Source organism: Hyperolius riggenbachi, chromosome 12, assembly GCF_040937935.1.
Source record: "Hyperolius riggenbachi isolate aHypRig1 chromosome 12, aHypRig1.pri, whole genome shotgun sequence".
Lineage (NCBI taxonomy): Eukaryota > Metazoa > Chordata > Amphibia > Anura > Hyperoliidae > Hyperolius > Hyperolius riggenbachi.
Window position 1 is genome coordinate 150431366 of NC_090657.1, and position 24105 is coordinate 150455470.

Consider the following 24105-nt stretch of genomic DNA (forward strand, 5'->3'; position numbering starts at 1 on the left):
AAGGTTGTAATGGGTGTGGGGGAGGGGGGGATGTGATACTTCTGGGCAAAAATGAGGTCAGATGAATGAAAAACTTTATCTACTTTACCCAGAAAGTAAGACATACTAAGATTTCAGAATAGTGATTTTTGCACTTTGAAAAAAACCCCCAAAAAACAACTTTTTTAATCAAATAAAAACAAAATGTAGCCTGGCTGGTATTGCCAGAATGGATGAGTTAGAAAGCGTGGTGCTCCGCCACCTGTATAGTACCAGCCCACATGGTTCATATGACATGGGGGATAAGTTTGCAAAAATAGGCCAAAAATGTTTTCCACTTCTCGCAAAGCCCCCAAACATGTCAAGGACAAAAGTCTCATCTCCATCAGAAATTACCCTGCATCTTGATTTACATTCTCTGCATTACTCATGGCCATTGATTTAACAAGCTGAATCTCATGGAGTAGACCCATACTTATGGTATTTTTTGAGACCTAAAGCATCAAATTGCTTTACCCATTTGTATAACCTGTTACAATGTGGAGTCCGGTTTTTGTTGTAAATTCTGTATGCATCGAACTGATAAGGGGCATAGATTACAGATCCAAAGTACACAGTCACAAAAACATGACACAGATGGGAAAAAAGAACCTTTCCCCTCCATCAGACTGTCTTTATTGCCTAGCATAATGGCAGAATGACCAATACTAGTTCTCACTATGCGTACATGTAATAATAGCACCTGCTAGTTGATAGTTTAAATATTACTAATGCCATATCGGTTTCCTTGACCTTCACCTTGTACACGCCACGTACTAACCCTGTTCCCCCCCACCACCACCTCCTCCCAACACTAACCTCCCCCATACCTACACCTAACAATAATCAATCCTACCTATGCCTAACATGAAACCCCACCATCTATGTCCAACACTAACCTGCATAGCAAAGCACCAATGCTGATAATGTTCCAACATAGCCGGTAGTGGTAGTGAGCTATACCTGCGCCGCAGCCATACAGTGTTCAGGTATATAATAGCCGAACTCTTGCACCTGTTAAGTGATTGCTGGTATATGGAGTTTGGCTACATAATAGCTAAACCCCAGTAATGATTATGCATGACTGCATCCTACTGCATCAGGAGCTGGAAATTGGCTGAATTATAGCTGAGCCCCAGCAACCAATTTACTCAGTCGGTGCCGACATAGCTGCAAATTTACATTGTGGTCTATGGCGGCTTCTAATTTAATTAATGGTCTGTTTGTCCAGATGAACTGATTTCCTCACCCTACAGTCCTTATTTAGTCACATGGTTGTATAGTCCCTCAACTCTCGCATTCAGCAAAGCCTAATGCTGGATGTACCGGGATAACTTTTAATAAAACCACAACATCACCATCTTCTTGGTCACAGAGGGCCAGAGGATTATCTGAATTCATGTTTGTAAGTTCATTTATGCATTAAAAAAAATCTCACTTTGATAGATTCTGGGACACATGGCCCGATTAGGCAACATCCCATATTCCTCAGTGATCCTACATGTTCATGATGTTATTCTGATCTGGTGGGTTATAAGAGATGTTTTCTACATTGTGTCTATTTTCTTCTGTGCTCTTTTCTTACTTGACCTACTGTTATTGCTCTTTATAAGCAATCTATATTTTATATGCAATATCCTGATTGTATTGCTGTCTTTTTATTTCTGTTGTGCTTTTGAATTTTGCATAATAAAAAAACAACAACTCACTGCTGGTGAATAAAGGAGACTTTAATGGCACAAGCTGTAATTCACTAAAATTTCAACATAGCTTGCTGCAGCCAATTTTCAATAAATCTGAACCATATTTGAAGGGTAACTTACGTTCTACAATGGTCTCCAGACTGTGATAACCTTAGTAGCACCTAAAGTCTTAGCTTCATATCATATTGCTTCTAGAAGTGACACAGACATAATTCTTAACTTTCCTCCCAGCAGGAATGGCTCTGTTTAAGATCTACAAGTACATCATCGCTGTACTATATAATCCTTACCAAAGAGTTGAATCTGAGATGACAGACATTGCAAGATATAAACGGCTTCCTTTTCGGATGAGAGGGCCCACCAAAGGTGTGATTAATGACTGCTTTCTGGACTGGGTCCATCTGCAAAAGAGAGAAGAGACAAGTTTCACAGAGGTAACAGGACTTTTCACGTGCTGCAGTCTGTAATGTGGACTGGTTATATCTTACAATATACATCCGTTTCTTTCTTACCTTTTTCTTTTTCTTTTAATGACACAGAGTGGCACATTTTATTGGGGTAGTAAATTAAATGTCTAGAAAAATTACATGTCTAATATACTTTCCATAGTATTATCATGATTAAAAATAATGCCTCTATTATTTTCAAGGCCTTTAAAGATAACTGTGTAAAGTAGATGAGTTACACATGCCAAAGTATTCTTGCCTTTCCAGTTTCAAAGTTTTTATAGGTTTTCAAGTATATCACAGTACTACAGCCAAGTATAAAAAACTCTGTACTACTCTATTGAAAAACAGAAAGGGCCCATTCACACTTGTGCATTTTCAGAGCGATTTCAGCTTTGCTAAAAATCGCTAGCGATTTGAAAAACGTGTGCACAATGAAAGTGTATGGAAGTGTTCTCATCTAAGCGTTTAGGGATTTGCTGAAACGCAAACTCGTTGCATGCAGCGTTTTCTGAGCGATTCTGGAGCGATTAGCGATTCAATAAAAGTATTTGAATTGAACTAGAAATCGCAAAACGCTAATCGCTGGAAAAATGCTCTCTATACAGTGAAAAATCGCTAGGAAAAAACGCCAGAAAAACGCTCAGCGTTTTGCATTAGCGGTTAGCGATTTCTAGTGTGAATGGGCCCAAAAGGACAGATAAGGGCCCACCAAACTGTGGTCTTAAAGGAGAACTGTAGTGAGAGGTATAAGTAGGCTGCCATATTGATTTCCTTTTAAGCAATACCAGTTGCCTGGCTAACCTGCAGATCCTCTGCCTCCAATACTTTTAGCCCTAAACCCTGAACAAGAATTCAGCAGATCAGGTGTTTCTGACATTTTTGTCAGATCTGACAAGATTAGCTGCATGCATGTTTTTGGTGTGAATCACACTATTGCAGGCAAATAGCTCAGCAGGTCTGCCAGGCAACTGGTATTGCTTAAAAGGAAATTAATAATGGTGCCTCCATATACCTCTCACTACAGTTCTCCTTTAAGACAACCCTCCCCCACCCCCCAAAAAAAAGAAGATGAAAGAAGGAAAGAAAAAGGAAATGCAGGAAAAGAAGCACAGGCACAAGTCTAAGCCGATCCCCCCACACTTGCAGATCTTGTGTAACCCTCAAGGTCATGGATTCTAGCAACTTCTAATGAAGGATGGTCATACTTTATCCATGGATCCAAAATCTTCACAAGCTTTGCATGTAAGGCATTGAGCATGCTAGTGGGCTTCTCATACACCATAAATCTGTCCAATCAAGCCCTAATGCCTGGTACACACAATGCAATTTTCTATCAGATTGATGGTCGAATCGATTATTTCCGACAGGTTTGATTTTATTTCCGATCTTTTTTTTTATAGAAGTGAACAGAAAATTGATCAGAAAAACAATCAGACCTGTGGAAAACAATAGATTCGTCTGTCAATCTGATGAAAAATTGCATTATGTGTACCAAGCAAAACTATCAAGAAAGACACAACTGCTTTTCCCAAAAAACTAACACTAGTAAAACAAAATTAGCTAGAATTTGGAACACAATTTATTACACAGTAACTCTACATGTGCTTAAAGGACAACTATCAAACTTCACTAAAATTCTAAATGACACATATTTCCAGTAATTACTAGCAAATAGCAAAACAAAGGCTTTTTTTTCATCTTTTCATGTTTTATGTGAAGAAAATTTGACATTTACAGAGAACAGTTTTCACTGTGGGTATTATTAAGGAGGACTGTGCCCAGCACATCCAGCATACTGAAACAATCTTCACTGTCTGTAATACTGTGAGTAAAATGTGTTCAGAATGATAGGAAGCAGAAACAGAGTTTCAAATAGGTGTGTAAATAACTCATCAGCTGCAGTTCTGTGTGTCTGATCCTGTGCGTGTGTCCCTCTCTCTCTCTGCCTCGTGGTGTAAAGTAAACCGTCTACAGACAGGAAAAGCTCATTCTGAATTGTGTGTGTGTGTGTGTGTGTGTGGGGGGGGGGGGGTGGAGAGAAGCTTGCAAGAACAGGAGTAGAATACAGGTCCTCTTCAGATCCGTTCTTTGTAGCTGACAAATCCCTAAGCTGTTCTCATATGATCTGTTAAAAATGCAGTGTGTGTGTAAGCAGGGCAGAAACAAACAGTAAATCATTCCTCTGTGAATAGTGACAAAGAAGTGGAACCTATCTACATGGTATAGCTCTGTCTAGCCTCTAGCCTGACGCTGACACAAAGTGTTACAAACAGCTGGTAAACAAGGCATTTTTATACAGGCTGTGATGAGAGACTTCTGAAAAGCTTTCTATTGTTGCTGGCTAAAAACTCTACAGGTATGTGGGGTTTACAGAAGGACAGTTTCTTTGATAGTTGTTCTTTAAATAAACTTTATTGTTACAAAATTGTTATTAAATGACAGCTCAAAAATCCCATGTTAAAACATATTTAAAAACTGACAAGGGTGGGAGCACTCCTTCCCTTGTCAGTTTTTAAATATATTCTAACATAGGATTTTTGAGCTGTCATTTAATGCCAACTTTGCACTAATAAAGTTTTATTGGAGCACATGTAGGCTTGCTGTGTAATAAATTGTGTTCCAAATTCTGATAAATGCACACAGCAATAGCTCCCCCGATTAGGGTAGTTGTGCTATAATTGACAGGGAAATCTACACACATCCATGATTTAGCAAAATTAGCTAGAACATTGCTAGGGACCTTGTGATACTTCACTTGTGGCTAATACTACCGGTATGTTAATTAACATAGTAGCGGCTGCTAGTGAAGTATCGCGGTCGTGATACTTCACAGAGCCACCCACATTGAAACTTACGCGCATTACTATGTAAGCAACGTGCGTAACTAAGGAAGGCACACTTCTTACTTAGCAACGAGCGCTGCTATGTAAGGCATGCATAGTGGTTGCTTCTTAATTTTAAAGAGCGCTCCCTCACATTAAAGTGAACCTTAAGTGTAAAAAAAAAAAAAGTTTTACTCACCTGAGGCTTCCCTCAGCCCCCTGCAGCCGATCGGTGCCCTCGCCGTGTCTCTCCAATCCTCCCGTCCCCGCCGGCGACCACTTCCGGTTTCGCCGTCAGGACCCGACAGGCTGGGAACGCGAGTGATTCTTCGCGTTCCCAGCCACAATATCTCCCCCTATGCTGCTATTGCGGCCTTTCTTGCCGCAATAGCAGTATAGGGGGCGATATTGTGGCTGGGAATGAAAGAATCACTCGCGTTCCCAGCCTGTCGGGTCCTGACGGTGAAACCGGAAGTGGTTGCCGGCGGGAGGATTGGAGAGACACGGCGAGGGCACCGATCGGCTGCAGGGGGCTGAGGGAAGCCCCAGGTGAGTAAAACTTTTTTTTTTTTTTACACTTAAGTGCCTCTTTAAGCTGTGCTGCTTTAGCATTAATTAATTTAATTTAGCTTAGCTTTAACTTAATGAATCAAGGCCCATGACGATGAATAAACGACAAATAAGGCCAAAGACTCTCAACCAAAACCGTACAACCCTTGGATACCACCACCATTTATGAGGCATGTGTTCCTTGCTCCCACATTCTCTAAAAGATCTGCTATCGTCATCCATGTGTGCCAGTCTAGCTGGCTCTAAATACCAGTAAGAAAGCACTGTATTTTCCAAAATGTAAATGTTAACAGAGCAACCAGTCACTGAGTTCTAGATCTGCATAAGCAGCAGTGTAATCACCAGGCGAGCAGGCCCTACAGCTGGTAATGGGAGCCATGATTTGAAATGTAAGGAAGGAGACCCTGTCAAAGTTTAGTGGGAGGGCACCATGATTTGTGGTTATGAAACCTGAGTATTAAGTGAACATGCATGTTCAAGGAGTAACATGTAAATCATGTAAACCTTTTAGTAAACAATTACCTCTTTCTTATAGTGCACCATGTGATCTAACTGTTCCGAATCAAAAAGTCATTAACATAACTGAACTGATAATGTACCCGTCAAGACAACAAATCTGAGTTTTTAAAGGTGATCTACAGGGAACAGAGGACTGAAAGTAACAGGAAGGAGAGGGAGAAATAAGGCTACTGGAGTGTTTAACAGCATCTCAGATTTTCAGGTAGTACATCATTAAGGCCTTTAAATTCTGAGGGTTGTCAGAGGGGAGAAGCCCATATAATACCACTGCAGAACATTGAGGAATTTCCAGAAACATCAGAAGAGGAGCATCTCTAGAGTTACACACTCTTTGAGCTACTGAGTATTTTAGGTTGTATAGAACCACCAAACCCACTGTTAAAGGGACCTTGTAGTGAGCAAATTAAACACAGGTGTACGTAGTACACTGATTGTACAGTCAGTTATTGCCTGTTCTGTGTTACCCTGCTGTACAATAAAGGTGTCTATGGCTGGACATACATAACTGCAGATAATCATTGTGAGCAGACTTGCACAGATGAAGCCCTTCCTCCTTGTGTAGTGTATGGTCATGTACAAACTATGCTATAATGGCCGAAGCAGAACCTGGCCAGAAGCTTGATGTAGTCTACATAGACCAGTTTAGAGCTTGTGTGGGTGGAGCACAATGTGGAACAACTGAACAGTGCAAGAGAAAAACATAACCTTGTTCACTCTTATCAGGTTTGCCAAAGCATGTTTCTAATTTTCATTAAAAAACAGATATCCTATGAAATGCTAATATTTGTAGTGCACTTTGTTTTACAGACTGAATGTGCTTGGGGTAGCTAAGGAGATTTGCAGCCACTTGGGGTGCGCTTAGGAGGTCACCCTGGTAGGCATGTGTAGTGTTACAGAGTCTGACTCCCAAGTTAAATCAGCCTTTCTCAACCTTCTTTGTCTTGAGGAACCTTTCGGAAACGTTTAAGATCTTAGGAACCTCTGCATATAAATTACATTTACAGCTTAAAAATGTGTACAGGTATATTTATTTTTATGCACGTTTTAACCTACTGCTCAGCAATCATGAGGCCCCCAAAATGTCAAACGCAGTAACAATAGCCCAAAAAGACAAATACAGCAACCATGAACCTAACAATGACAAATGTAGTGACAATAGCTTCAAAGTGACAAATGCAACAAACCTATGCCCCCCCCCCATGACAAAAGCAGTAACAATAGCCCCTATTGAGAATTGCAGTGACAATAGCCACCAAAAGACATCATGCAGCAACCATCAGCCAAAGTAAAGTTTACATTTTACTAGAATAGACTTTTTCAAATAGGACACAAAACTGAACATACACACGTCAAACTGATAAGGAGATACTAATGTAGTCATAAAATAAACAGGAATCAGAAATCACCTTTGGGAAAGAATTCAGTGGAAACATACTGTGGTAAGCTTGTCTGTTACTTCAAGATGCAGATAGAATAATGTAATTTAACCACTTTGCATTCCTGGGTTTTTACCCCTTAAAGGAACCCTTAACAGTATAAAAAAAAAGAAAATCTGGACTTACCTGGGGCTTCCTCCAGCCCCCTGTAGCCCGTGAGCTCCTCTGGCATCCTGTTGGTCCCTTTCATGGTCTTGCTGGCGGCACTGGTAATCTGGTGACTTCGGCTGAAGTCGCGTGTGCGCATCATCACTCTGTAAGCACGGTTCAGTCTTAAGTGAACCGCCGAAGTCGCCGGATTATTGGAGCAGCTAGCGGGACCATGGAAGAGACTAAGAGGGTGCCTTGTGTGTGTGTGTGGGGGGGGGGGGGGAGTGCTGGAGGAAGTCCCAGGTAAGTCCAGATTTTCTTTTTTGTACTGCTCAGGGTCTCTTTAAGTAGAGTTGCCACCTCATCCCTTTAAATACCGGCGCATATGAATTATAGATGCCTTGTGGCTAGTTAAATGCAGTTTAGACACTGAATATGTGTGAGTAGCCCCAGAACCTGTATAATTCATATGTGTCAGTATTTAAAGGGATGAGGTGGCAATGACAATTTTGGTATTGCAGCTGCATAACAGCAATACCCTTTTTAATAATTATGCTATCAATGAGATACTGTACATATATATATTTTTTTTTTTTAGAACAATCTAGGCTTTTTTAGGTTAATATTTGTTTCCAAGAATTGTTTCATTTTATAGGCATTTTGTAGCGAAAAATTAGAAGTAAATGCAGAATTTTTTTTCCCTTATTTTACCCTTTGTAACCTTCGCATTACAAGTGCCACAGCTATAAAATACCTCAAAATATTTTATTTGGCTTCTCCCAGTTAAAATAACATACTGTACATGTCATATTTAATCACTAGTTGTAAATGGAGTGTACCATTATTACCAGCCTGTGCGTCTGTAGTGATTGGATATGATCGGTAAGGCACACAGTTTGGGGGCCCCAGTACTGTACAGATACATTGCTAGGCCAGTGTTTCCCAACCAGTGTGCCGCGGCACACTGGTGTTCCGTGGGAGGTTATCAGGTGTGCCGTGACAGGAGGCGAGGTGACGTCATAAGTATGTGGGAAGGTGGCAGGCAATGCGTGCACAGTGTGCGTGCACAGTATTAGCAGGCAGCGCTGAGTGGACGCCAACGCACATATCGGGCTCGCCGTAACATGGAAACTACATTTGCCTAGTTCCGCCTCCTGGCTCTCCTATTGGCTGATGCGGCGCAGGTGAGAGTCAAATTGGAGGACGGAAAGCGTAAGTGGGGTTGGCACAGCAGTTAGTTGTGTGACAGCACACGGTGTTAGGCCTCAGGACGGGTCCCGCACGCGCTCCCATGAGACTCCCCCGGTCCCCTCTGTGACACCTTCCACATCCGACCTACAGGACGGCGGCAGGCCGGGCTACATAGTTAGCCCAGAGTAGCAAGTACACTGCCAGCAGTTAGCAGCTACACTGGACTAACTGCTGGCTACACTGGGCTAACTGTACTTGCTATACTGTGGTAACTATACTTGCTATACTGGGCTAACTGTACTTGCTGTACTGTGGTAACTATACTTGCTATACTGGGCTAACTGTACTTGCTGTACTGTGGTAACTATACTTGCTATACTGGGCTAACTGTATTTGCTGTACTGGGGTAACTACTATACTAACTATTGGGGGTAACTATACTCAAAATTGGGGAAAGGGGGGTGCTGCCGCCGCCACTAACCACGCCCCCAACCACGCCCCCAGGGTGCCCCAGAGAAAAGTTTGGTCGCGATAGTGTTCCCCGGGCTCAAAAAGGTTGGGAAACACTGTGCTAGGCAACAGCACAGAGATGAATCTGTAAAGTGTTGGGTCCTTGAACTGTTGCCCTAGCAATTGCATCCGCCATTACGTGTTCGCAAATTTTAAAGCAAAGTATATGTGACACAAGGGGTTAATTTTTAAGGTAGGAGTTAACACTTTACTATTTCTTTCATGTTTTCATGAATGATTGCTGCACGCACGTGCAGGAGCAGTGATGACAGGGGCGTACGGCAACCGATTTTTAGTGCAGGACGTGACTTTCACATCCTGGAATGCACTGGAGTACTAATTAGGACATGTAATTTACATCCTAAAATGTAAAGGGGTTAAAGTGTAAATTCAGCACAGCTTCCCTGGATATTTGTATGGAGTTGTATGTTATTGCTTTGTTGTTTGTGTGGGTTTATTTTGAGTACTGTTGTTTCACCCCACATCCCAAAAACATACTGGTAGGTTAATAGACTTGCCCCAAAATTGCCCTATACTGTGACAGAGACCTTAGACTGTAAGCTCATTTGATAGTGGCATGAATGATTCCGTGTGCTATGTACAGTGCTGCAAAAAAATATCACTGTTATATAACTACACAATTATTCAAATCTTGCCATCTCTGCATTTAATGTTTCTTGCTAATGTAATATTAGATTATATGTCTTTCTTGATATGTCTCCTTTAAAATGCAATCTCTGTTCCATAAACGTGTCCTCATTTGATATGATAGTGATTAATAGTTCTGTGAGACCACTGGAGATGACAGGGTCAGATACACGGACTTGCCTGGCTTTATGGGCAAAGTGTTCCTGGAAATTGTATTAAATTGATGGAAGATATGTGAAACTACTGCTGTAAAGTTGAAGCATTATAGTGGACCTATAATGACAGTTGGCATTGCTGACCCCATTCTCCAAGATGCTAATTGCACAACTGTCATGCTGATTTTTTGGCTGTGACAGTTTCAGTCACACCTGCAGCAAGCATGCAGAAAATGTAAGCTGTTGTCAGCACTTTACAGTCAGAAAACTGGGTCTGCATACTTGTTCTGGAGGAATGACGCAGGGAGCCTGTCAGCAGTGATGACCTGGTCATTGGGGAAAATCCCAGCAGCAGCAAAAGGCTGCAAGCATCCTAATGTCTTGCTATGTCACATTTTAATTAACTAACTATGCTTTCATGGGACAACACTGAAGATATGACACTTTGATACAATGTAAAGCAGTCAATGTACAGTTTGTATAATGGTGTAAATTTGCTGTCCCATCAAAATAACTCAACATACATCCATTAATGTCTAAACGGCTGTCCACAAAAGTGAGTATAAACCAAAGTGAAGAATGTCAAAATTCTGCCCAAAGTGTCAATATTTTGTGTGCTCCGCATTATTTTCAGGCACTGCCTTAGCTCTTGGGCTAAGGCAGTCCACTAGCGCTTCACAGGTTGTCTGTGGAACCCTCTTCCACTCCTCCATGATGACATCTGAAAGCAGGTGGATGTTCGAGACCTTGTGCTTCTCCACCTTCAGTTTGAGGTTGCCCTCCCAGATGCTCAATAAGGTTCACTTTGCTCCTCCAATGAACTTCACCTGACCCCCCCACATCACTCAGTCCCATGCACGCCTCTAGGACTTCTCAAGATGGAACTCCCTACCTCCCCCCATTAGGGTTGCCCCCTCCTTCAACATCTTCAAGAAGGCCCTCAAAACACATCTTTTCACTCTGGCCTAGCACCCCTCACTAGTGCTCTAAACCCACAGCTGAACTCTGGCCCCCTACCTTTCGTCCCTACCTCTCGCTCTAGATTGTAAGCCTTCAGCAGGGTACTCTTCCTTGTGTCTCCTACCTGTTCATGCACCTCCATCACTGTACACCCATCCTATGGATCTGAGTGAACTCTTGAGTGAACTCGACTTGCCTAATCTCCATGCTCCCATCCAGTGTCCAGTGACTGACTAAGCATTACCTTGTACTCATACTGTGCTGCGTGATCTGGTTTGCATGTATTTCTTGCACGTCACCCATAAATATTGTCTGTAACCTTAACTAATGTCCAGCGCTGCCTGATATGTTGGCACTTTCTAAATACAAAAAATAAATATATAAATATTACTGTTTGTATTCACTTCAGATTCCCTTTAACAACAGTCAGATTTCTGGTTAAGGTTTCAAATCTTCAGTTTAAGTGCATCAATGTTGCTAAAGTTTCTGACCTTAGAGAGGATAGAAGGTTGTTCTGGCACCAGAGGAAGATACAGTAACTTTCTCTTGAGTGGAGAATAATCTGGTCACCCAAATAGTGATTTGTTCTTGGGCCTTTGCAATGGGCAGGACAAGCCTAATGGCCTGTCTGCTTTACAGTGGACCCTGGTGGCAGGGAAACTGAGCGATCCATTGGTGGATCCCTTTGTGACCAGCGGAACCACACAGGTGGATACCGTTGTAACCAAAGAAAACACATTGGTGGGAAAGATTTCTTGTCTAACATCCAAGAACAAACCATATGGATAACGTGTCTTTCCATTAAAGGACACCTGAAGTGTGAGTGATATGGAAGCTGACATATTGACTTCCTTTTAAACAATGCAAATTGCTTGGCTGCCCTGCTGATCCTCTGCCTCTAATTTTTTTAGCCATAGACCCAGTGGCGTACCTAGGGTATTTGGCACCCGGTGCTGATTATCCACAGACACCCCCCCCCCCCCAATCAGGAAGACAACGTGCGGCGCGTTTAGTCGAAAAATGGGGCTACATTGTGCGGCTGCGCTGAAAAATGGGTGTGGTCATGGACCAAAATGTGGGTGCGGTCACGGGTGGAGACAAATTTACATGAACTTACCAATGGTGGGACATTAGATTAGGACAGTGGTGGCGAACCTTTTGGAGGCCGAGTGCCCAAACTGCAACCCAAAAGTCACTTATCTATCGCAAAGTGGCAACAGCAATTTAAACTAAATACAAACATTTTAACTCATACGTGAACATTATGGAAAATCCAAGTTGAAAATAAACTGTGAAGATAAACAATTTCATCCATCCTACTCCTGAAAAATGTATTGTTTTAGAAACTCCCTCTCCCCAGTATTAATTTTCTGTTTTAAAAAGCTAAAAAAGTAGGTTTAAGGCTATTGAAGACAAATTCAAGATAAATTCAGCAATCATGAGGCCCCCAACAAGTCAAATTCAGCAATCATGAGGCCCCCAACAAGACAAATTCAGAAATCTTGAGGCACCCAACAAATCATGAGGCCCCCAACAAGACAAATTCAGCAATCATGAGGCCACCAACAAGACAAATTCAGCAATCATTAGGCCACCAACAAGACAAATTCAGCAGTCATAAGGCACATAAATAGACAGCATTTCACATAAATGGGCAGAATGCCCCCTTAATATGGTAGACACCTCTCACCTAGCTTCTGAATTCTCCTCTACTGGCTGCTGTGCCTGGCTGGCAATACTGTGTGAACTGAAAGGCCTGGCAGTGATGCTGTGGCCTGGCTGGTGGTGATGCTGTGGCCTGACTGGCGGTGATGCTGTGGCCTGACTGGCGGTGATGCTGTGGCCTGACTGGCGGTGATGCTGTGGCTGGGCTGGCTAGAGGTGATGCTGTGGCTGGGCTGGCTGGAGGTGATGCTGTGGCTGGGCTGGCTGGCGGTGATGCTGTGGCTGGGCTGGCTGGCGGTGATGCTGGGCTGTGCCTGGCTGGTTAAAGTAAATGCTGGCCTGACTGGGGGTGATGCTGTGGCCTTTTTGCCAGCGATTCTGGGCTGGTTGGCTGGTGGTGATGTTGGGTTGGCTGGCCTAGATAGTTTAGGTAGTGAGAGGTGCCCCCTAGTTTAGGTAGCGCCAGGAGCCAGTGTAGGTAGTACAGTAGGCCCCAGTACAGCTAGTATAGTGGCCCCCAGTATAGTGGCCCCCAGTATAGCTAGTATAGTTTCCCCCAGCCAGTATAGCTAGTATAGTTGCCCCCAGTAAGTATAGCTAGTATAGTTGCCCCCAGCCAGTATAGCTAGTATAGTTGCCCCCAACCAGTATAGCTAGTATAGCTGCCCCCAGCCAGTATAGCTAGTATAGTTGCCCCCAGCCAGTATAGCTAGTATAGTTGCCCCCAGCCAGTATAGCTAGTATAGTTGCCCCCAGCCAGTATAGCTAGTATAGTTGCCCCCAGTAAGTATAGCTAGTATAGTTGCCCCCAGCCAGTATAGCTAGTATAGTTGCCCCCAGCCAGTATAGCTAGTATAGTTGCCCCCAGCCAGTATAGCTAGTATAGTTGCCCCCAGCCAGTATAGCTAGTATAGTTGCCCCCAGTAAGTGTAGCTAGTATAGTTGCCCCCCGCCAGTATAGTTGCCCCAGCCAGTATAGCTAGTATAGTTGCCCCCAGTAAGTATAGCTAGTTTAGTTGCCCCCCGCCAGTATAGCTAGTATAGTTTCCCCCCGCTAGTATAGTTGACCTCAGTAAGTATAGCTAGTATAGTTGCCCCCAGTAAGTATAGCTAGTATAGTTGCCCCCAGCCAGTATAGCTAGTATAGTTGCCCCCAGCCAGTATAGCTAGTATAGTTGCCCCCAGCCAGTATAGCTAGTATAGTTGCCCCCAGTAAGTGTAGCTAGTATAGTTGCCCCCCGCTAGTATAGTTGCCCCAGCCAGTATAGCTAGTATAGTTGCCCCCAGCCAGTATAGCTAGTATAGTTTCCCCCCGCCAGTATAGTTGCCCCCTGCTAGTATAGTTGCCCCCAGTAAGTATAGCTAGTATAGTTGCCCCCAGTAAGTATAGCTAGTATAGTTGCCCCCAGTAAGTATAGCTAGTGTAGTTGCCCCCCGCCAGTATAGTTGCCCCCAGCCAGTATAGTTGCCCCAAGTAAGTATAGCTATGTATGTTGGGTTGGCTGGCCTAGATAGTTTAGGTAGTGAGAGGTGCCCCCTAGTTTAGGTAGCGCCAGGAGCCAGTGTAGGTAGTATAGTAGGCCCCAGTACAGCTAGTATAGTGGCCCCCAGTATAGTGGCCCCCAGTATAGCTAGTATAGTTTCCCCCAGCCAGTATAGCTAGTATAGTTGCCCCCAGTAAGTATAGCTAGTATAGTTGCCCCCAGCCAGTATAGCTAGTATAGTTGCCCCCAACCAGTATAGCTAGTATAGTTGCCCCCAGCCAGTATAGCTAGTATAGTTGCCCCCAGCCAGTATAGCTAGTATAGTTGCCCCCAGTAAGTATAGCTAGTATAGTTGCCCCCAGCCAGTATAGCTAGTATAGTTGCCCCCAGCCAGTATAGGTAGTATAGTTGCCCCCAGCCAGTATAGCTAGTATAGTTGCCCCCAGCCAGTATAGCTAGTATAGTTGCCCCCAGCCAGTATAGCTAGTATAGTTGCCCCCAGTAAGTGTAGCTAGTATAGTTGCCCCCCGCCAGTATAGTTGCCCCAGCCAGTATAGCTAGTATAGTTGCCCCCAGTAAGTATAGCTAGTTTAGTTGCCCCCCGCCAGTATAGCTAGTATAGTTGCCCCCCGCTAGTATAGTTGACCCCAGTAAGTATAGCTAGTATAGTTGCCCCCAGTAAGTATAGCTAGTATAGTTGCCCCCAGCCAGTATAGCTAGTATAGTTGCCCCCAGCCAGTATAGCTAGTATAGTTGCCCCCAGCCAGTATAGCTAGTATAGTTGCCCCCAGTAAGTGTAGCTAGTATAGTTGCCCCCCGCTAGTATAGTTGCCCCAGCCAGTATAGCTAGTATAGTTGCCCCCAGTAAGTATAGCTAGTTTAGTTGCCCCCCGCCAGTATAGCTAGTATAGTTGCCCCCCGCTAGTATAGTTGACCCCAGTAAGTATAGCTAGTATAGTTGCCCCCAGTAAGTATAGCTAGTATAGTTGCCCCCAGCCAGTATAGCTAGTATAGTTGCCCCCAGCCAGTATAGCTAGTATAGTTGCCCCCCGCCAGTATAGTTGCCCCCTGCTAGTATAGTTGCCCCCAGTAAGTATAGCTAGTATAGTTGCCCCCAGTAAGTATAGCTAGTATAGTTGCCCCCAGTAAGTATAGCTAGTGTAGTTGCCCCCCGCCAGTATAGTTGCCCCCAGCCAGTATAGTTGCCCCAAGTAAGTATAGCTAGTATAGTTGCCCCCAGTATAGCTAGTATAGTTGCCCCCAGCCAGTATAGTTGCCCCCAGTAAGTATAGCTAGTATAGTTGCCCCCAGTAAGTATAGCTAGTATAGTTGCCCCCAGCCAGTATAGCTAGTATAGTTGCCCCCAGCCAGTATAGCTAGTATAGTTGCCCCCCGCCAGTATAGTTGCCCCCTGCTAGTATAGTTGCCCCCAGTAAGTATAGCTAGTATAGTTGCCCCCAGTAAGTATAGCTAGTATAGTTGCCCCCAGTAAGTATAGCTAGTGTAGTTGCCCCCCGCCAGTATAGTTGCCCCCAGCCAGTATAGTTGCCCCAAGTAAGTATAGCTAGTATAGTTGCCCCCAGTATAGCTAGTATAGTTGCCCCCAGCCAGTATAGTTGCCCCCAGCCAGTATAGCTAGTATAGTTGCCCCCAGCCAGTATAGCTAGTATAGTTTCCCCCCGCCAGTATAGTTGCCCCCTGCTAGTATAGTTGCCCCCAGTAAGTATAGCTAGTATAGTTGCCCCCAGTAAGTATAGCTAGTATAGTTGCCCCCAGTAAGTATAGCTAGTGTAGTTGCCCCCCGCCAGTATAGTTGCCCCCAGCCAGTATAGTTGCCCCAAGTAAGTATAGCTATGTATGTTGGGTTGGCTGGCCTAGATAGTTTAGGTAGTGAGAGGTGCCCTCTAGTTTAGGTAGCGCCAGGAGCCAGTGTAGGTAGTATAGTAGGCCCCAGTACAGCTAGTATAGTGGCCCCCAGTATAGTGGCCCCCAGTATAGCTAGTATAGTTTCCCCCAGCCAGTATAGCTAGTATAGTTGCCCCCAGTAAGTATAGCTAGTATAGTTGCCCCCAGCCAGTATAGCTAGTATAGTTGCCCCCAACCAGTATAGCTAGTATAGTTGCCCCCAGCCAGTATAGCTAGTATAGTTGCCCCCAGCCAGTATAGCTAGTATAGTTGCCCCCAGTAAGTATAGCTAGTATAGTTGCCCCCAGCCAGTATAGCTAGTATAGTTGCCCCCAGCCAGTATAGGTAGTATAGTTGCCCCCAGCCAGTATAGCTAGTATAGTTGCCCCCAGCCAGTATAGCTAGTATAGTTGCCCCCAGCCAGTATAGCTAGTATAGTTGCCCCCAGTAAGTGTAGCTAGTATAGTTGCCCCCCGCCAGTATAGTTGCCCCAGCCAGTATAGCTAGTATAGTTGCCCCCAGTAAGTATAGCTAGTTTAGTTGCCCCCCGCCAGTATAGCTAGTATAGTTGCCCCCCGCTAGTATAGTTGACCCCAGTAAGTATAGCTAGTATAGTTGCCCCCAGTAAGTATAGCTAGTATAGTTGCCCCCAGCCAGTATAGCTAGTATAGTTGCCCCCAGCCAGTATAGCTAGTATAGTTGCCCCCAGCCAGTATAGCTAGTATAGTTGCCCCCAGTAAGTGTAGCTAGTATAGTTGCCCCCCGCTAGTATAGTTGCCCCAGCCAGTATAGCTAGTATAGTTGCCCCCAGTAAGTATAGCTAGTTTAGTTGCCCCCCGCCAGTATAGCTAGTATAGTTGCCCCCCGCTAGTATAGTTGACCCCAGTAAGTATAGCTAGTATAGTTGCCCCCAGTAAGTATAGCTAGTATAGTTGCCCCCAGCCAGTATAGCTAGTATAGTTGCCCCCAGCCAGTATAGCTAGTATAGTTGCCCCCCGCCAGTATAGTTGCCCCCTGCTAGTATAGTTGCCCCCAGTAAGTATAGCTAGTATAGTTGCCCCCAGTAAGTATAGCTAGTATAGTTGCCCCCAGTAAGTATAGCTAGTGTAGTTGCCCCCCGCCAGTATAGTTGCCCCCAGCCAGTATAGTTGCCCCAAGTAAGTATAGCTAGTATAGTTGCCCCCAGTATAGCTAGTATAGTTGCCCCCAGCCAGTATAGTTGCCCCCAGTAAGTATAGCTAGTATAGTTGCCCCCAGTAAGTATAGCTAGTATAGTTGCCCCAGTATAGCAAGTATAGTTGCCCCCAGCCAGTATAGTTGCCCCCAGTATAGCTAGTATAGTTGCCCCCAGGAGGGTGAAAGCAGCGCTAGAAGGAGGGGCAGTGGGGGCAGCGGTGGGGAGGGGGGGGATATATCCCCCCCCCCCCTCACCTGGGACCCCTGCTTCTGCCTCTCTCCCCCTCCATAGCTAACTGTCGGGAAGTGCGGGGTGGCCGGAGGCGTGCTAAGAATTACTCACCTCATTTCCGCGTTCCAAGCGTGGAGCGCAGCGTCATGTCGTTACAGGTCTCCGCCTTCAATGCCGCCCACTGTGCTTCCATTAATCAGGAAGCACAGTGGGCGGCATTGAAGGCGGAGACCTGTAACGACATGACGCTGCGGCTGCGCTCCACGCTTGGAACGCGGAAAAGAGGTGAGTAATTCTTAGCACGCCTCCGGCCGCCCCGCACTTCCCGACAGTTAGCTACGGAGGGGCAGAGAGGCAGAAGGAGGGGTCCCAGGTGAGGGAGGGGGGGAATATTTCCCCCCTCCCCACCGCTGCCCCCACTGCCCCTCCTTCTAGCGCTGCTTTCACCCTCCTGCTGTGCTGCTGTGGGGGGTCGTGGTGACACCCCCCTGGGTGTCTGACACCCGGTGCGCCCCGCCCCCCTGCGCCCTATGATAGGGAGGCTACTGCATAGACCCTGAACAAGCATGCAGATCAGATGTTTCACTGAAGTTTGACTGGATTTGCCGCATGCTTGTTTCATGCTTGTTTCAGGTGTGTGATTCAGACACTACTGATGCGTGAAACATCAGCAGCATGCCAGGCAACTGCTATTGTTTAAAATGAAATAAATATGGCAGCCTCCATATTCCTCTCATTTCAGGTGTCATTTAAGCTGAGCTTTCCAACCGGTACATTTTATTCTTGTGTTGGTGACTATATAGCACTGGATAAAGAGTTTTGTTTTTGTTGTGCTATACCCATCATGCAACTAGTGCTACAACCACAGTATAAAACCTCCTAATCCAAGGATTTTTACATAGGCAAAAATAACAGCAGAACCGAGCAAGACTAGAATGAAACAATGGTCACCACAAAACTACAAAAACAACTACAAAAAGGAAAGACTGAATATATACTGATAGCAGCACAGAAGACAATCAACCAACATCTGCAACAAATGAAAGCATTTACCGCAAAGATAGCAGTCCTCAAAATAAGATTCATGAACATAGTCACTAAGCCATTACCAACTCATCATTTGTTTCTTGGCTCCAGGAAGCAGTTGATCTGTCCCAGTCAATGGAGCAGAGAATTACAAAAAAATAAAAGGGAAAAAAAGCACAAAATATAAACAGAAAATAATATAACATTGGGGTTTGCTCAAATGACTCTATGTATCTCTGTTATTATTATAGTGTTCTTTCTCCAACAAGTGTATCACTCCGAGACTAAATTATACAATGTCCATGAAACAGGAGAAAACTATTATATTGCTTCAAAGTGTTTTCAACATCAACACTGTCCTCTAAATAAAGGCAGAGATTACAGATTCAGCTGCAGCACTAGTGGAACAATTGGTCATGTGGTCAGTATAGACTACATCATATAAATGACAATTCAAACTGACCATACACTTATAGCTTTCCAGCCAATGGCCCAAAATGATCAATTCCTTTCTGAAAATAACTGATTACGAAGTAATCAATTCCTACCACACACCAATTTCCAATCGATTCCAGCAGGGAATCTATTGAAAATCTATTGAAAATAGATCAAACTGCAGAGTTACACTGTTTGATACAGTGCAAAGCTATGGACCAACAAATCTACCAATGCTCTTGCTTCAACCCCGATAGACCTACATTTTTTCATCCTGCCTGATTGATACTTTCGGACAATTTTTGGTCATATCAATCAAAAATCAATTGATCTAATATTTGGGGGAATCAATTCCCAGCAGCAATCAAATCTGAAGGGAACTGAAAAGGAAAATCGATAGGCACCTTTTACAGTTTGCTACAGTGACAAAGCCCTCTCCCTGCAGGTGGTCACCATCACACTAATGTTGGTTACACATATTTATATATTGGTGTGTAAACACAATGCACTATAGGCTCCTGATGTTCTCTTTTTCAGATCCTCGGTTTCCCTTGGTCCATCCCGCACCAGATATTGTCCATTATGTTCTTGCACACACAGGTAGCCAGTAAGATGCAAATAATTTTAAGTTGTTGCAGCATTATGCACATTTTGTATGCACATTTATGAAGCTTGAACTAGAACTAATCAAATCCCACTGAGGTAAAATATAATTGGCCATTCCTACACTCAGGCACTGATGCAGAAGTGTACCCAACCCAACATTAGTGTGGTGGTGACCACCTGCAGGGGAACTTTCTATTATTGATTGCAGCATTTGTCAGTGGGAGAAGAAGTTAAGCCCCATCTACACCATGGGACATTGCAGCGATCCGGCGGCTCGATTAGCCGCCGGATCGCCTCTTCCGCGTGCCCGCCGCGTCCCCGCTCGCGCGCCGCATTCGATTCCCCGCTCGTGCCCGCTCGTCCCCCCGGCGCCGCTTATCTCCCGCACGATTCCCTGCCATTGTCCCCTCGCGGGGATCGAGCAGGGAATCGGCGGTGCGGAGATCCGTCCTGTCGGATCTTATCAATCGAGCCGCATCAGCGGCTCGATTGATATGGAGCATCGCGGCCGCATCTACTCGTGTAGATGCGGCTTTATATAGTGACTGTAATCGCTGGATGACCCTGCTCTGTTCACAATGGGAGAGGGTGGATCAAAGGGAGAGGAGGACCTCCATGATTTGTATTTATAACCAGATCATCATCTGAAAACTTTGTAAAGCACTTCTCTCCCGTAGGACCCAAAGCACATAAGCTTGTCTAATGCTAAGTGCACATGATATAATTTCGAAACCATCATTTCTGACATGCCCGATCTGGTCCCGATCAATAACAGAATCGATTTTCAGATCAGTACTACACAAAATAGATCCTGTTATTGATCAGGAGCTGATCGGACATGTTGGAAATTATCGATCTGACAAGTAACTGCTTTGGGTACCTAGCATTAGATCAGTACATACGTAGTAAAGTGCTACAGCGGAAAAATATGGGATCATAAATGCCAGACTAAACAGGTGACTTTTCAGCTTTGATTTAAATGTCTGTAGGGTTGGCGCTGTCTTAATTGGGTGGGGCAAGGTGTTCCAGAGAGTAGGGGCAGCATGACAAAAGGCCCTGGCTCCATAGGTTTTTATTTCCTGGGTGAGGTCAAGTTATTTTTCAATGTACTTTGTAAAATGTGTTAGAACTATAGAAATACTATTGAAATATTATGGATATTAACAACAATAACTACACATTTACCCCTTGGCGATTAGGTAATTAATAGATTTGGGTAGAAGTTTTCTTTAACTACTTTAGGACTACGGTGATTGAAATCTACGCCCTGTTTTGGTGGGCCCCTGGCTGGCAGGGCGTAGATTTCAATCACCACCCGCAGCGTGCATCCGCCGTTTCCGTTGCTCCCGCCGATGAGGCCACTCAAACCCGACGTCTCTCGCCGCAGCTCACTGGTTCTGCCTGTAAGCCGCGCAGGAGGTTTTCTCCGGCCCTGCTGGGCCGATTTTCTTAATTTTTTTTTTTGCTGGACGCAGCTAGCACTTTGCTAGCTGCTCCAGCACACTGATCGCCGCCGCCCCGCGCCCGATCGCCGCTATACACAGCGGCGAGGGGTGGATCGGGACTCCCAATGACGTCACGACGTCGGTGACGTCATCCCGCCCCGTCGCCATGGCGACGGGGGAAGCCCTCCAGGAAATCACGTTCTTTGAATGGGATTTCCTGATCGAAGCGGGCGGGGGGATGCCACTGAGCAGCGGCTATCATGTAGCGAGCCAGGGCTCGCTACATGATTTTAAAAAAAAAAAACGAAAAAAAACTGCCGCGCTGCCTCCTGGCGGATTTTTTCATACCGCCAGGAGGGTTAAAGCGGAATATAACCCTGCATTTCATCTTTGCTCTAAAACATTATTTACAGCATATTATATGCAACCAGCATTGGAATGGTTACACACAGTACTTGAAAGTTCAGTGCAGTGAAATGCAGACGCATCCGAACTTTAGATAATGTTATCTTGTGTTTACTTAAATGTATCAAGTGAGGAATGTGACACATTCTCTGACTGTGGAGAAGCTACTCAACACAGACAGAGAGTCAAAGCATGTCTGCCTGAATGAATGCATGAATGATTAAAACCAATTATTAATAAAATGCAAAGTCAGCTCACAAAGCAAAAAACTGTACTTTTGGGAACCTATAACTTCTAAATGAATAATAATACTTATGCACAAATGCAAATATGATAACCGTATGGCATATAAAATGTAGGAAAGCATGTTTTTATTGAATATTATGTCAGGGTTTTAAACCGCTTTAAGTGGTTAACGAATCATTATTGTTCCCTTCTGTATTCACCATTCGGCCTCTGATGAAAACAACATACAAAGACTCAAGTGTGCTACATTTTGGCTAATTATTTACTGGATGAAGCGAGAGATACTCGAGAAATGCGTTGTATGAACCTTTTATGCAATAAACCCTTGAAAATCTCAATCCAGTTTTGATTGCTGCATGTGCTACTTCATCACAGGACAGGTAAGCGTACCATACCTCTCCTCTTTATATTATTTTAATTGTATTATACCTTTTGTGCGCCTTTACCGTTTTACGTTTATACTTATCAAGCCTCTATTTGGCCCTTATCCCTAGGAACTACCCAATCTACCAAGAGAGCGACCTCTGTGGAACTTCACAGACCTGAGCGGAGGCTGACTTTCTTCTGCCGTATCGGTGGTTGCATTTCCTGCCACCCAAAACCTGTGAGTGTATTATTTTACCCATATTTATCTTGATGCATATACATATTGCACTATTGGTTCCTGGTGTTTTTTCCCTTTCTGTCTTTCCGGTTCTCGGTTTCCTTGGTCCACCCCACATCTCACAAAGACCCAGTTCATATAACAGCAATGATACACTGGCAGAATCCTATATAATTCATGGAATTATCGTTAATTAACTTATTTGTTGGTATTTTCAGCGCAAACACAGCATAAGTAACTCTGTCATAGGCGGCTGAGGAAAACTTGGAATTACAGACAGCCCATTAATCATCACACATTGTCATGCGGCTCACTCCACTGAATGGAATTTGGGCCCCTGATAACACCTCTCACCCTCGCAGCTTTGTGCCTGGAAGACAGATGCACCTGTCTCCTTGGCTAAATAGTTTTGCAAAGAAATACGATCAGACTTAAAAGGCAACCTCAGTCCAGTCACAGTGGAGATAAGATAATCTCGCTTAAGCCTCAGGCCAGGAGAGAGGACAATGCTGGCATTATGGATTGGAAAAAGTCATCCAACAAAGACTTGATTCTTTGTCTATTTTTTCAAAGCTTAATGGAAAAGTCAGTCTTTAAAAATTATTTCTATCCAAAGACGTTAGAGATATATATACGATATATACCTTCATGGCTCTCAAAACACAGGTTTACTTTCCTACTCCTCCTGATGGAGGGATGTGTTTCCACAATGCATTCTGTGATGAAAAGCTGTGCTAAGAATGTACAATGAGGTTTTCGCACATTAGGCATAGTAGGTACGTGCCTACAGGTGCCACTATTGAAAATTCTTGCATATTGATGAGCAAAAAAATCTTCTAAAAGGTTAATTGTAACGATTGGTGTCAGCACGCAGAGAGAATCTGATTATTGGTGATCTGCAGTATCACCAAGAATGCAGATATATACCTGATTATTGATGATCTGCAGAATCACCGATAATACAGATATATTGCTAACCTCTGGACACCTATAGGTATGTGAGTGTTTGGTGTAACAGTAGTACTTGGAGTAGTGCACCTGCTGAGCAGGTGATCATAGGCAGTAAAGGAATACTGCTCTTGAGAGCACAGGAACCTTCCAACAGCCTGAGACTCTCCAAGGGGTGAAGTCAGGCTGGAGATAGGAAGGATCAGAGAGTGAGTGACACCTGAAGGTGGATGTCACTATCTAATCTCGAGACTATCTCTTAAGAGGAGAGATAGCTCTCGAGGTCGGGCACGCCTGGTCGGCAACACACAGACAGATTAAGTACAAAGACAGAAGGCTGATTCGGTATCCTAGGCAAGCAGGGTCTGGCAACGGAATATCAGATATGCGAAGTACCGAATCAGAGATCAAAGGGATAGTCAGGAAAGTAGTAAGTCATAACAGATATCAACAATGCCTAGTCTGGGTGTCAGGTCCTTGGTCTCTACACCCTGGAACTAGTCTGATGAATAACAGATTGATAACGCAAGTTCCCTAGTCTGGGTGTGAGGTCCGTGGTCTCTACACCCTGGAACTAGTCTGAAGTATAATAGATAGATAACACAAGTTCCCTAGTCTGGGTGTCAGGTCCGTGGTCTCTATACCCTGGAACTAGTCTGAAGTATAACAGATAGATAACACAAGTTACCTAGTCTGGGTGTGAGGTCCGTGGTCTCTACACCCTGGAACTAGTCTAAGCATAAACAGAATAACAGTACAAGTAATCTGGCTCAGTGTGAATTCCCAGGTCCACCTGGTTCAAACACACTGTTGGATCTGACTAAGGTCTGAGTGCTTCCACGTAGTGTTCGCAACGG

At 44.3% G+C, this 24105-nt stretch overlaps 1 protein-coding gene and 1 long non-coding RNA gene across 16 annotated transcripts in view; one reads left to right on the plus strand and one right to left on the minus strand.

The window, feature by feature from the left end:
- Positions 1–24105, minus strand: part of ZNF385C (zinc finger protein 385C) — a 526232-nt gene that overhangs the window by 99086 nt on the left and 403041 nt on the right. For all 15 annotated transcript variants that reach the window (XR_011025353.1, XR_011025355.1, XR_011025354.1 and 12 more), the window contains one exon: positions 2012–2122. Coding sequence is in view for 11 of the 15 variants with exons in the window: in XM_068263763.1 (XP_068119864.1) it covers positions 2012–2122 (111 nt within the window). In the remaining 4 variants the exon portion in view is untranslated. The remainder of the gene's footprint in view (positions 1–2011; positions 2123–24105) is intronic.
- LOC137542097 (uncharacterized) lies at positions 1961–22294 on the plus strand. The gene is made up of 4 exons (XR_011025359.1): positions 1961–2155; positions 6098–6283; positions 21929–22076; positions 22191–22294. It is a non-coding gene; the product is annotated as an uncharacterized lncRNA (long non-coding RNA).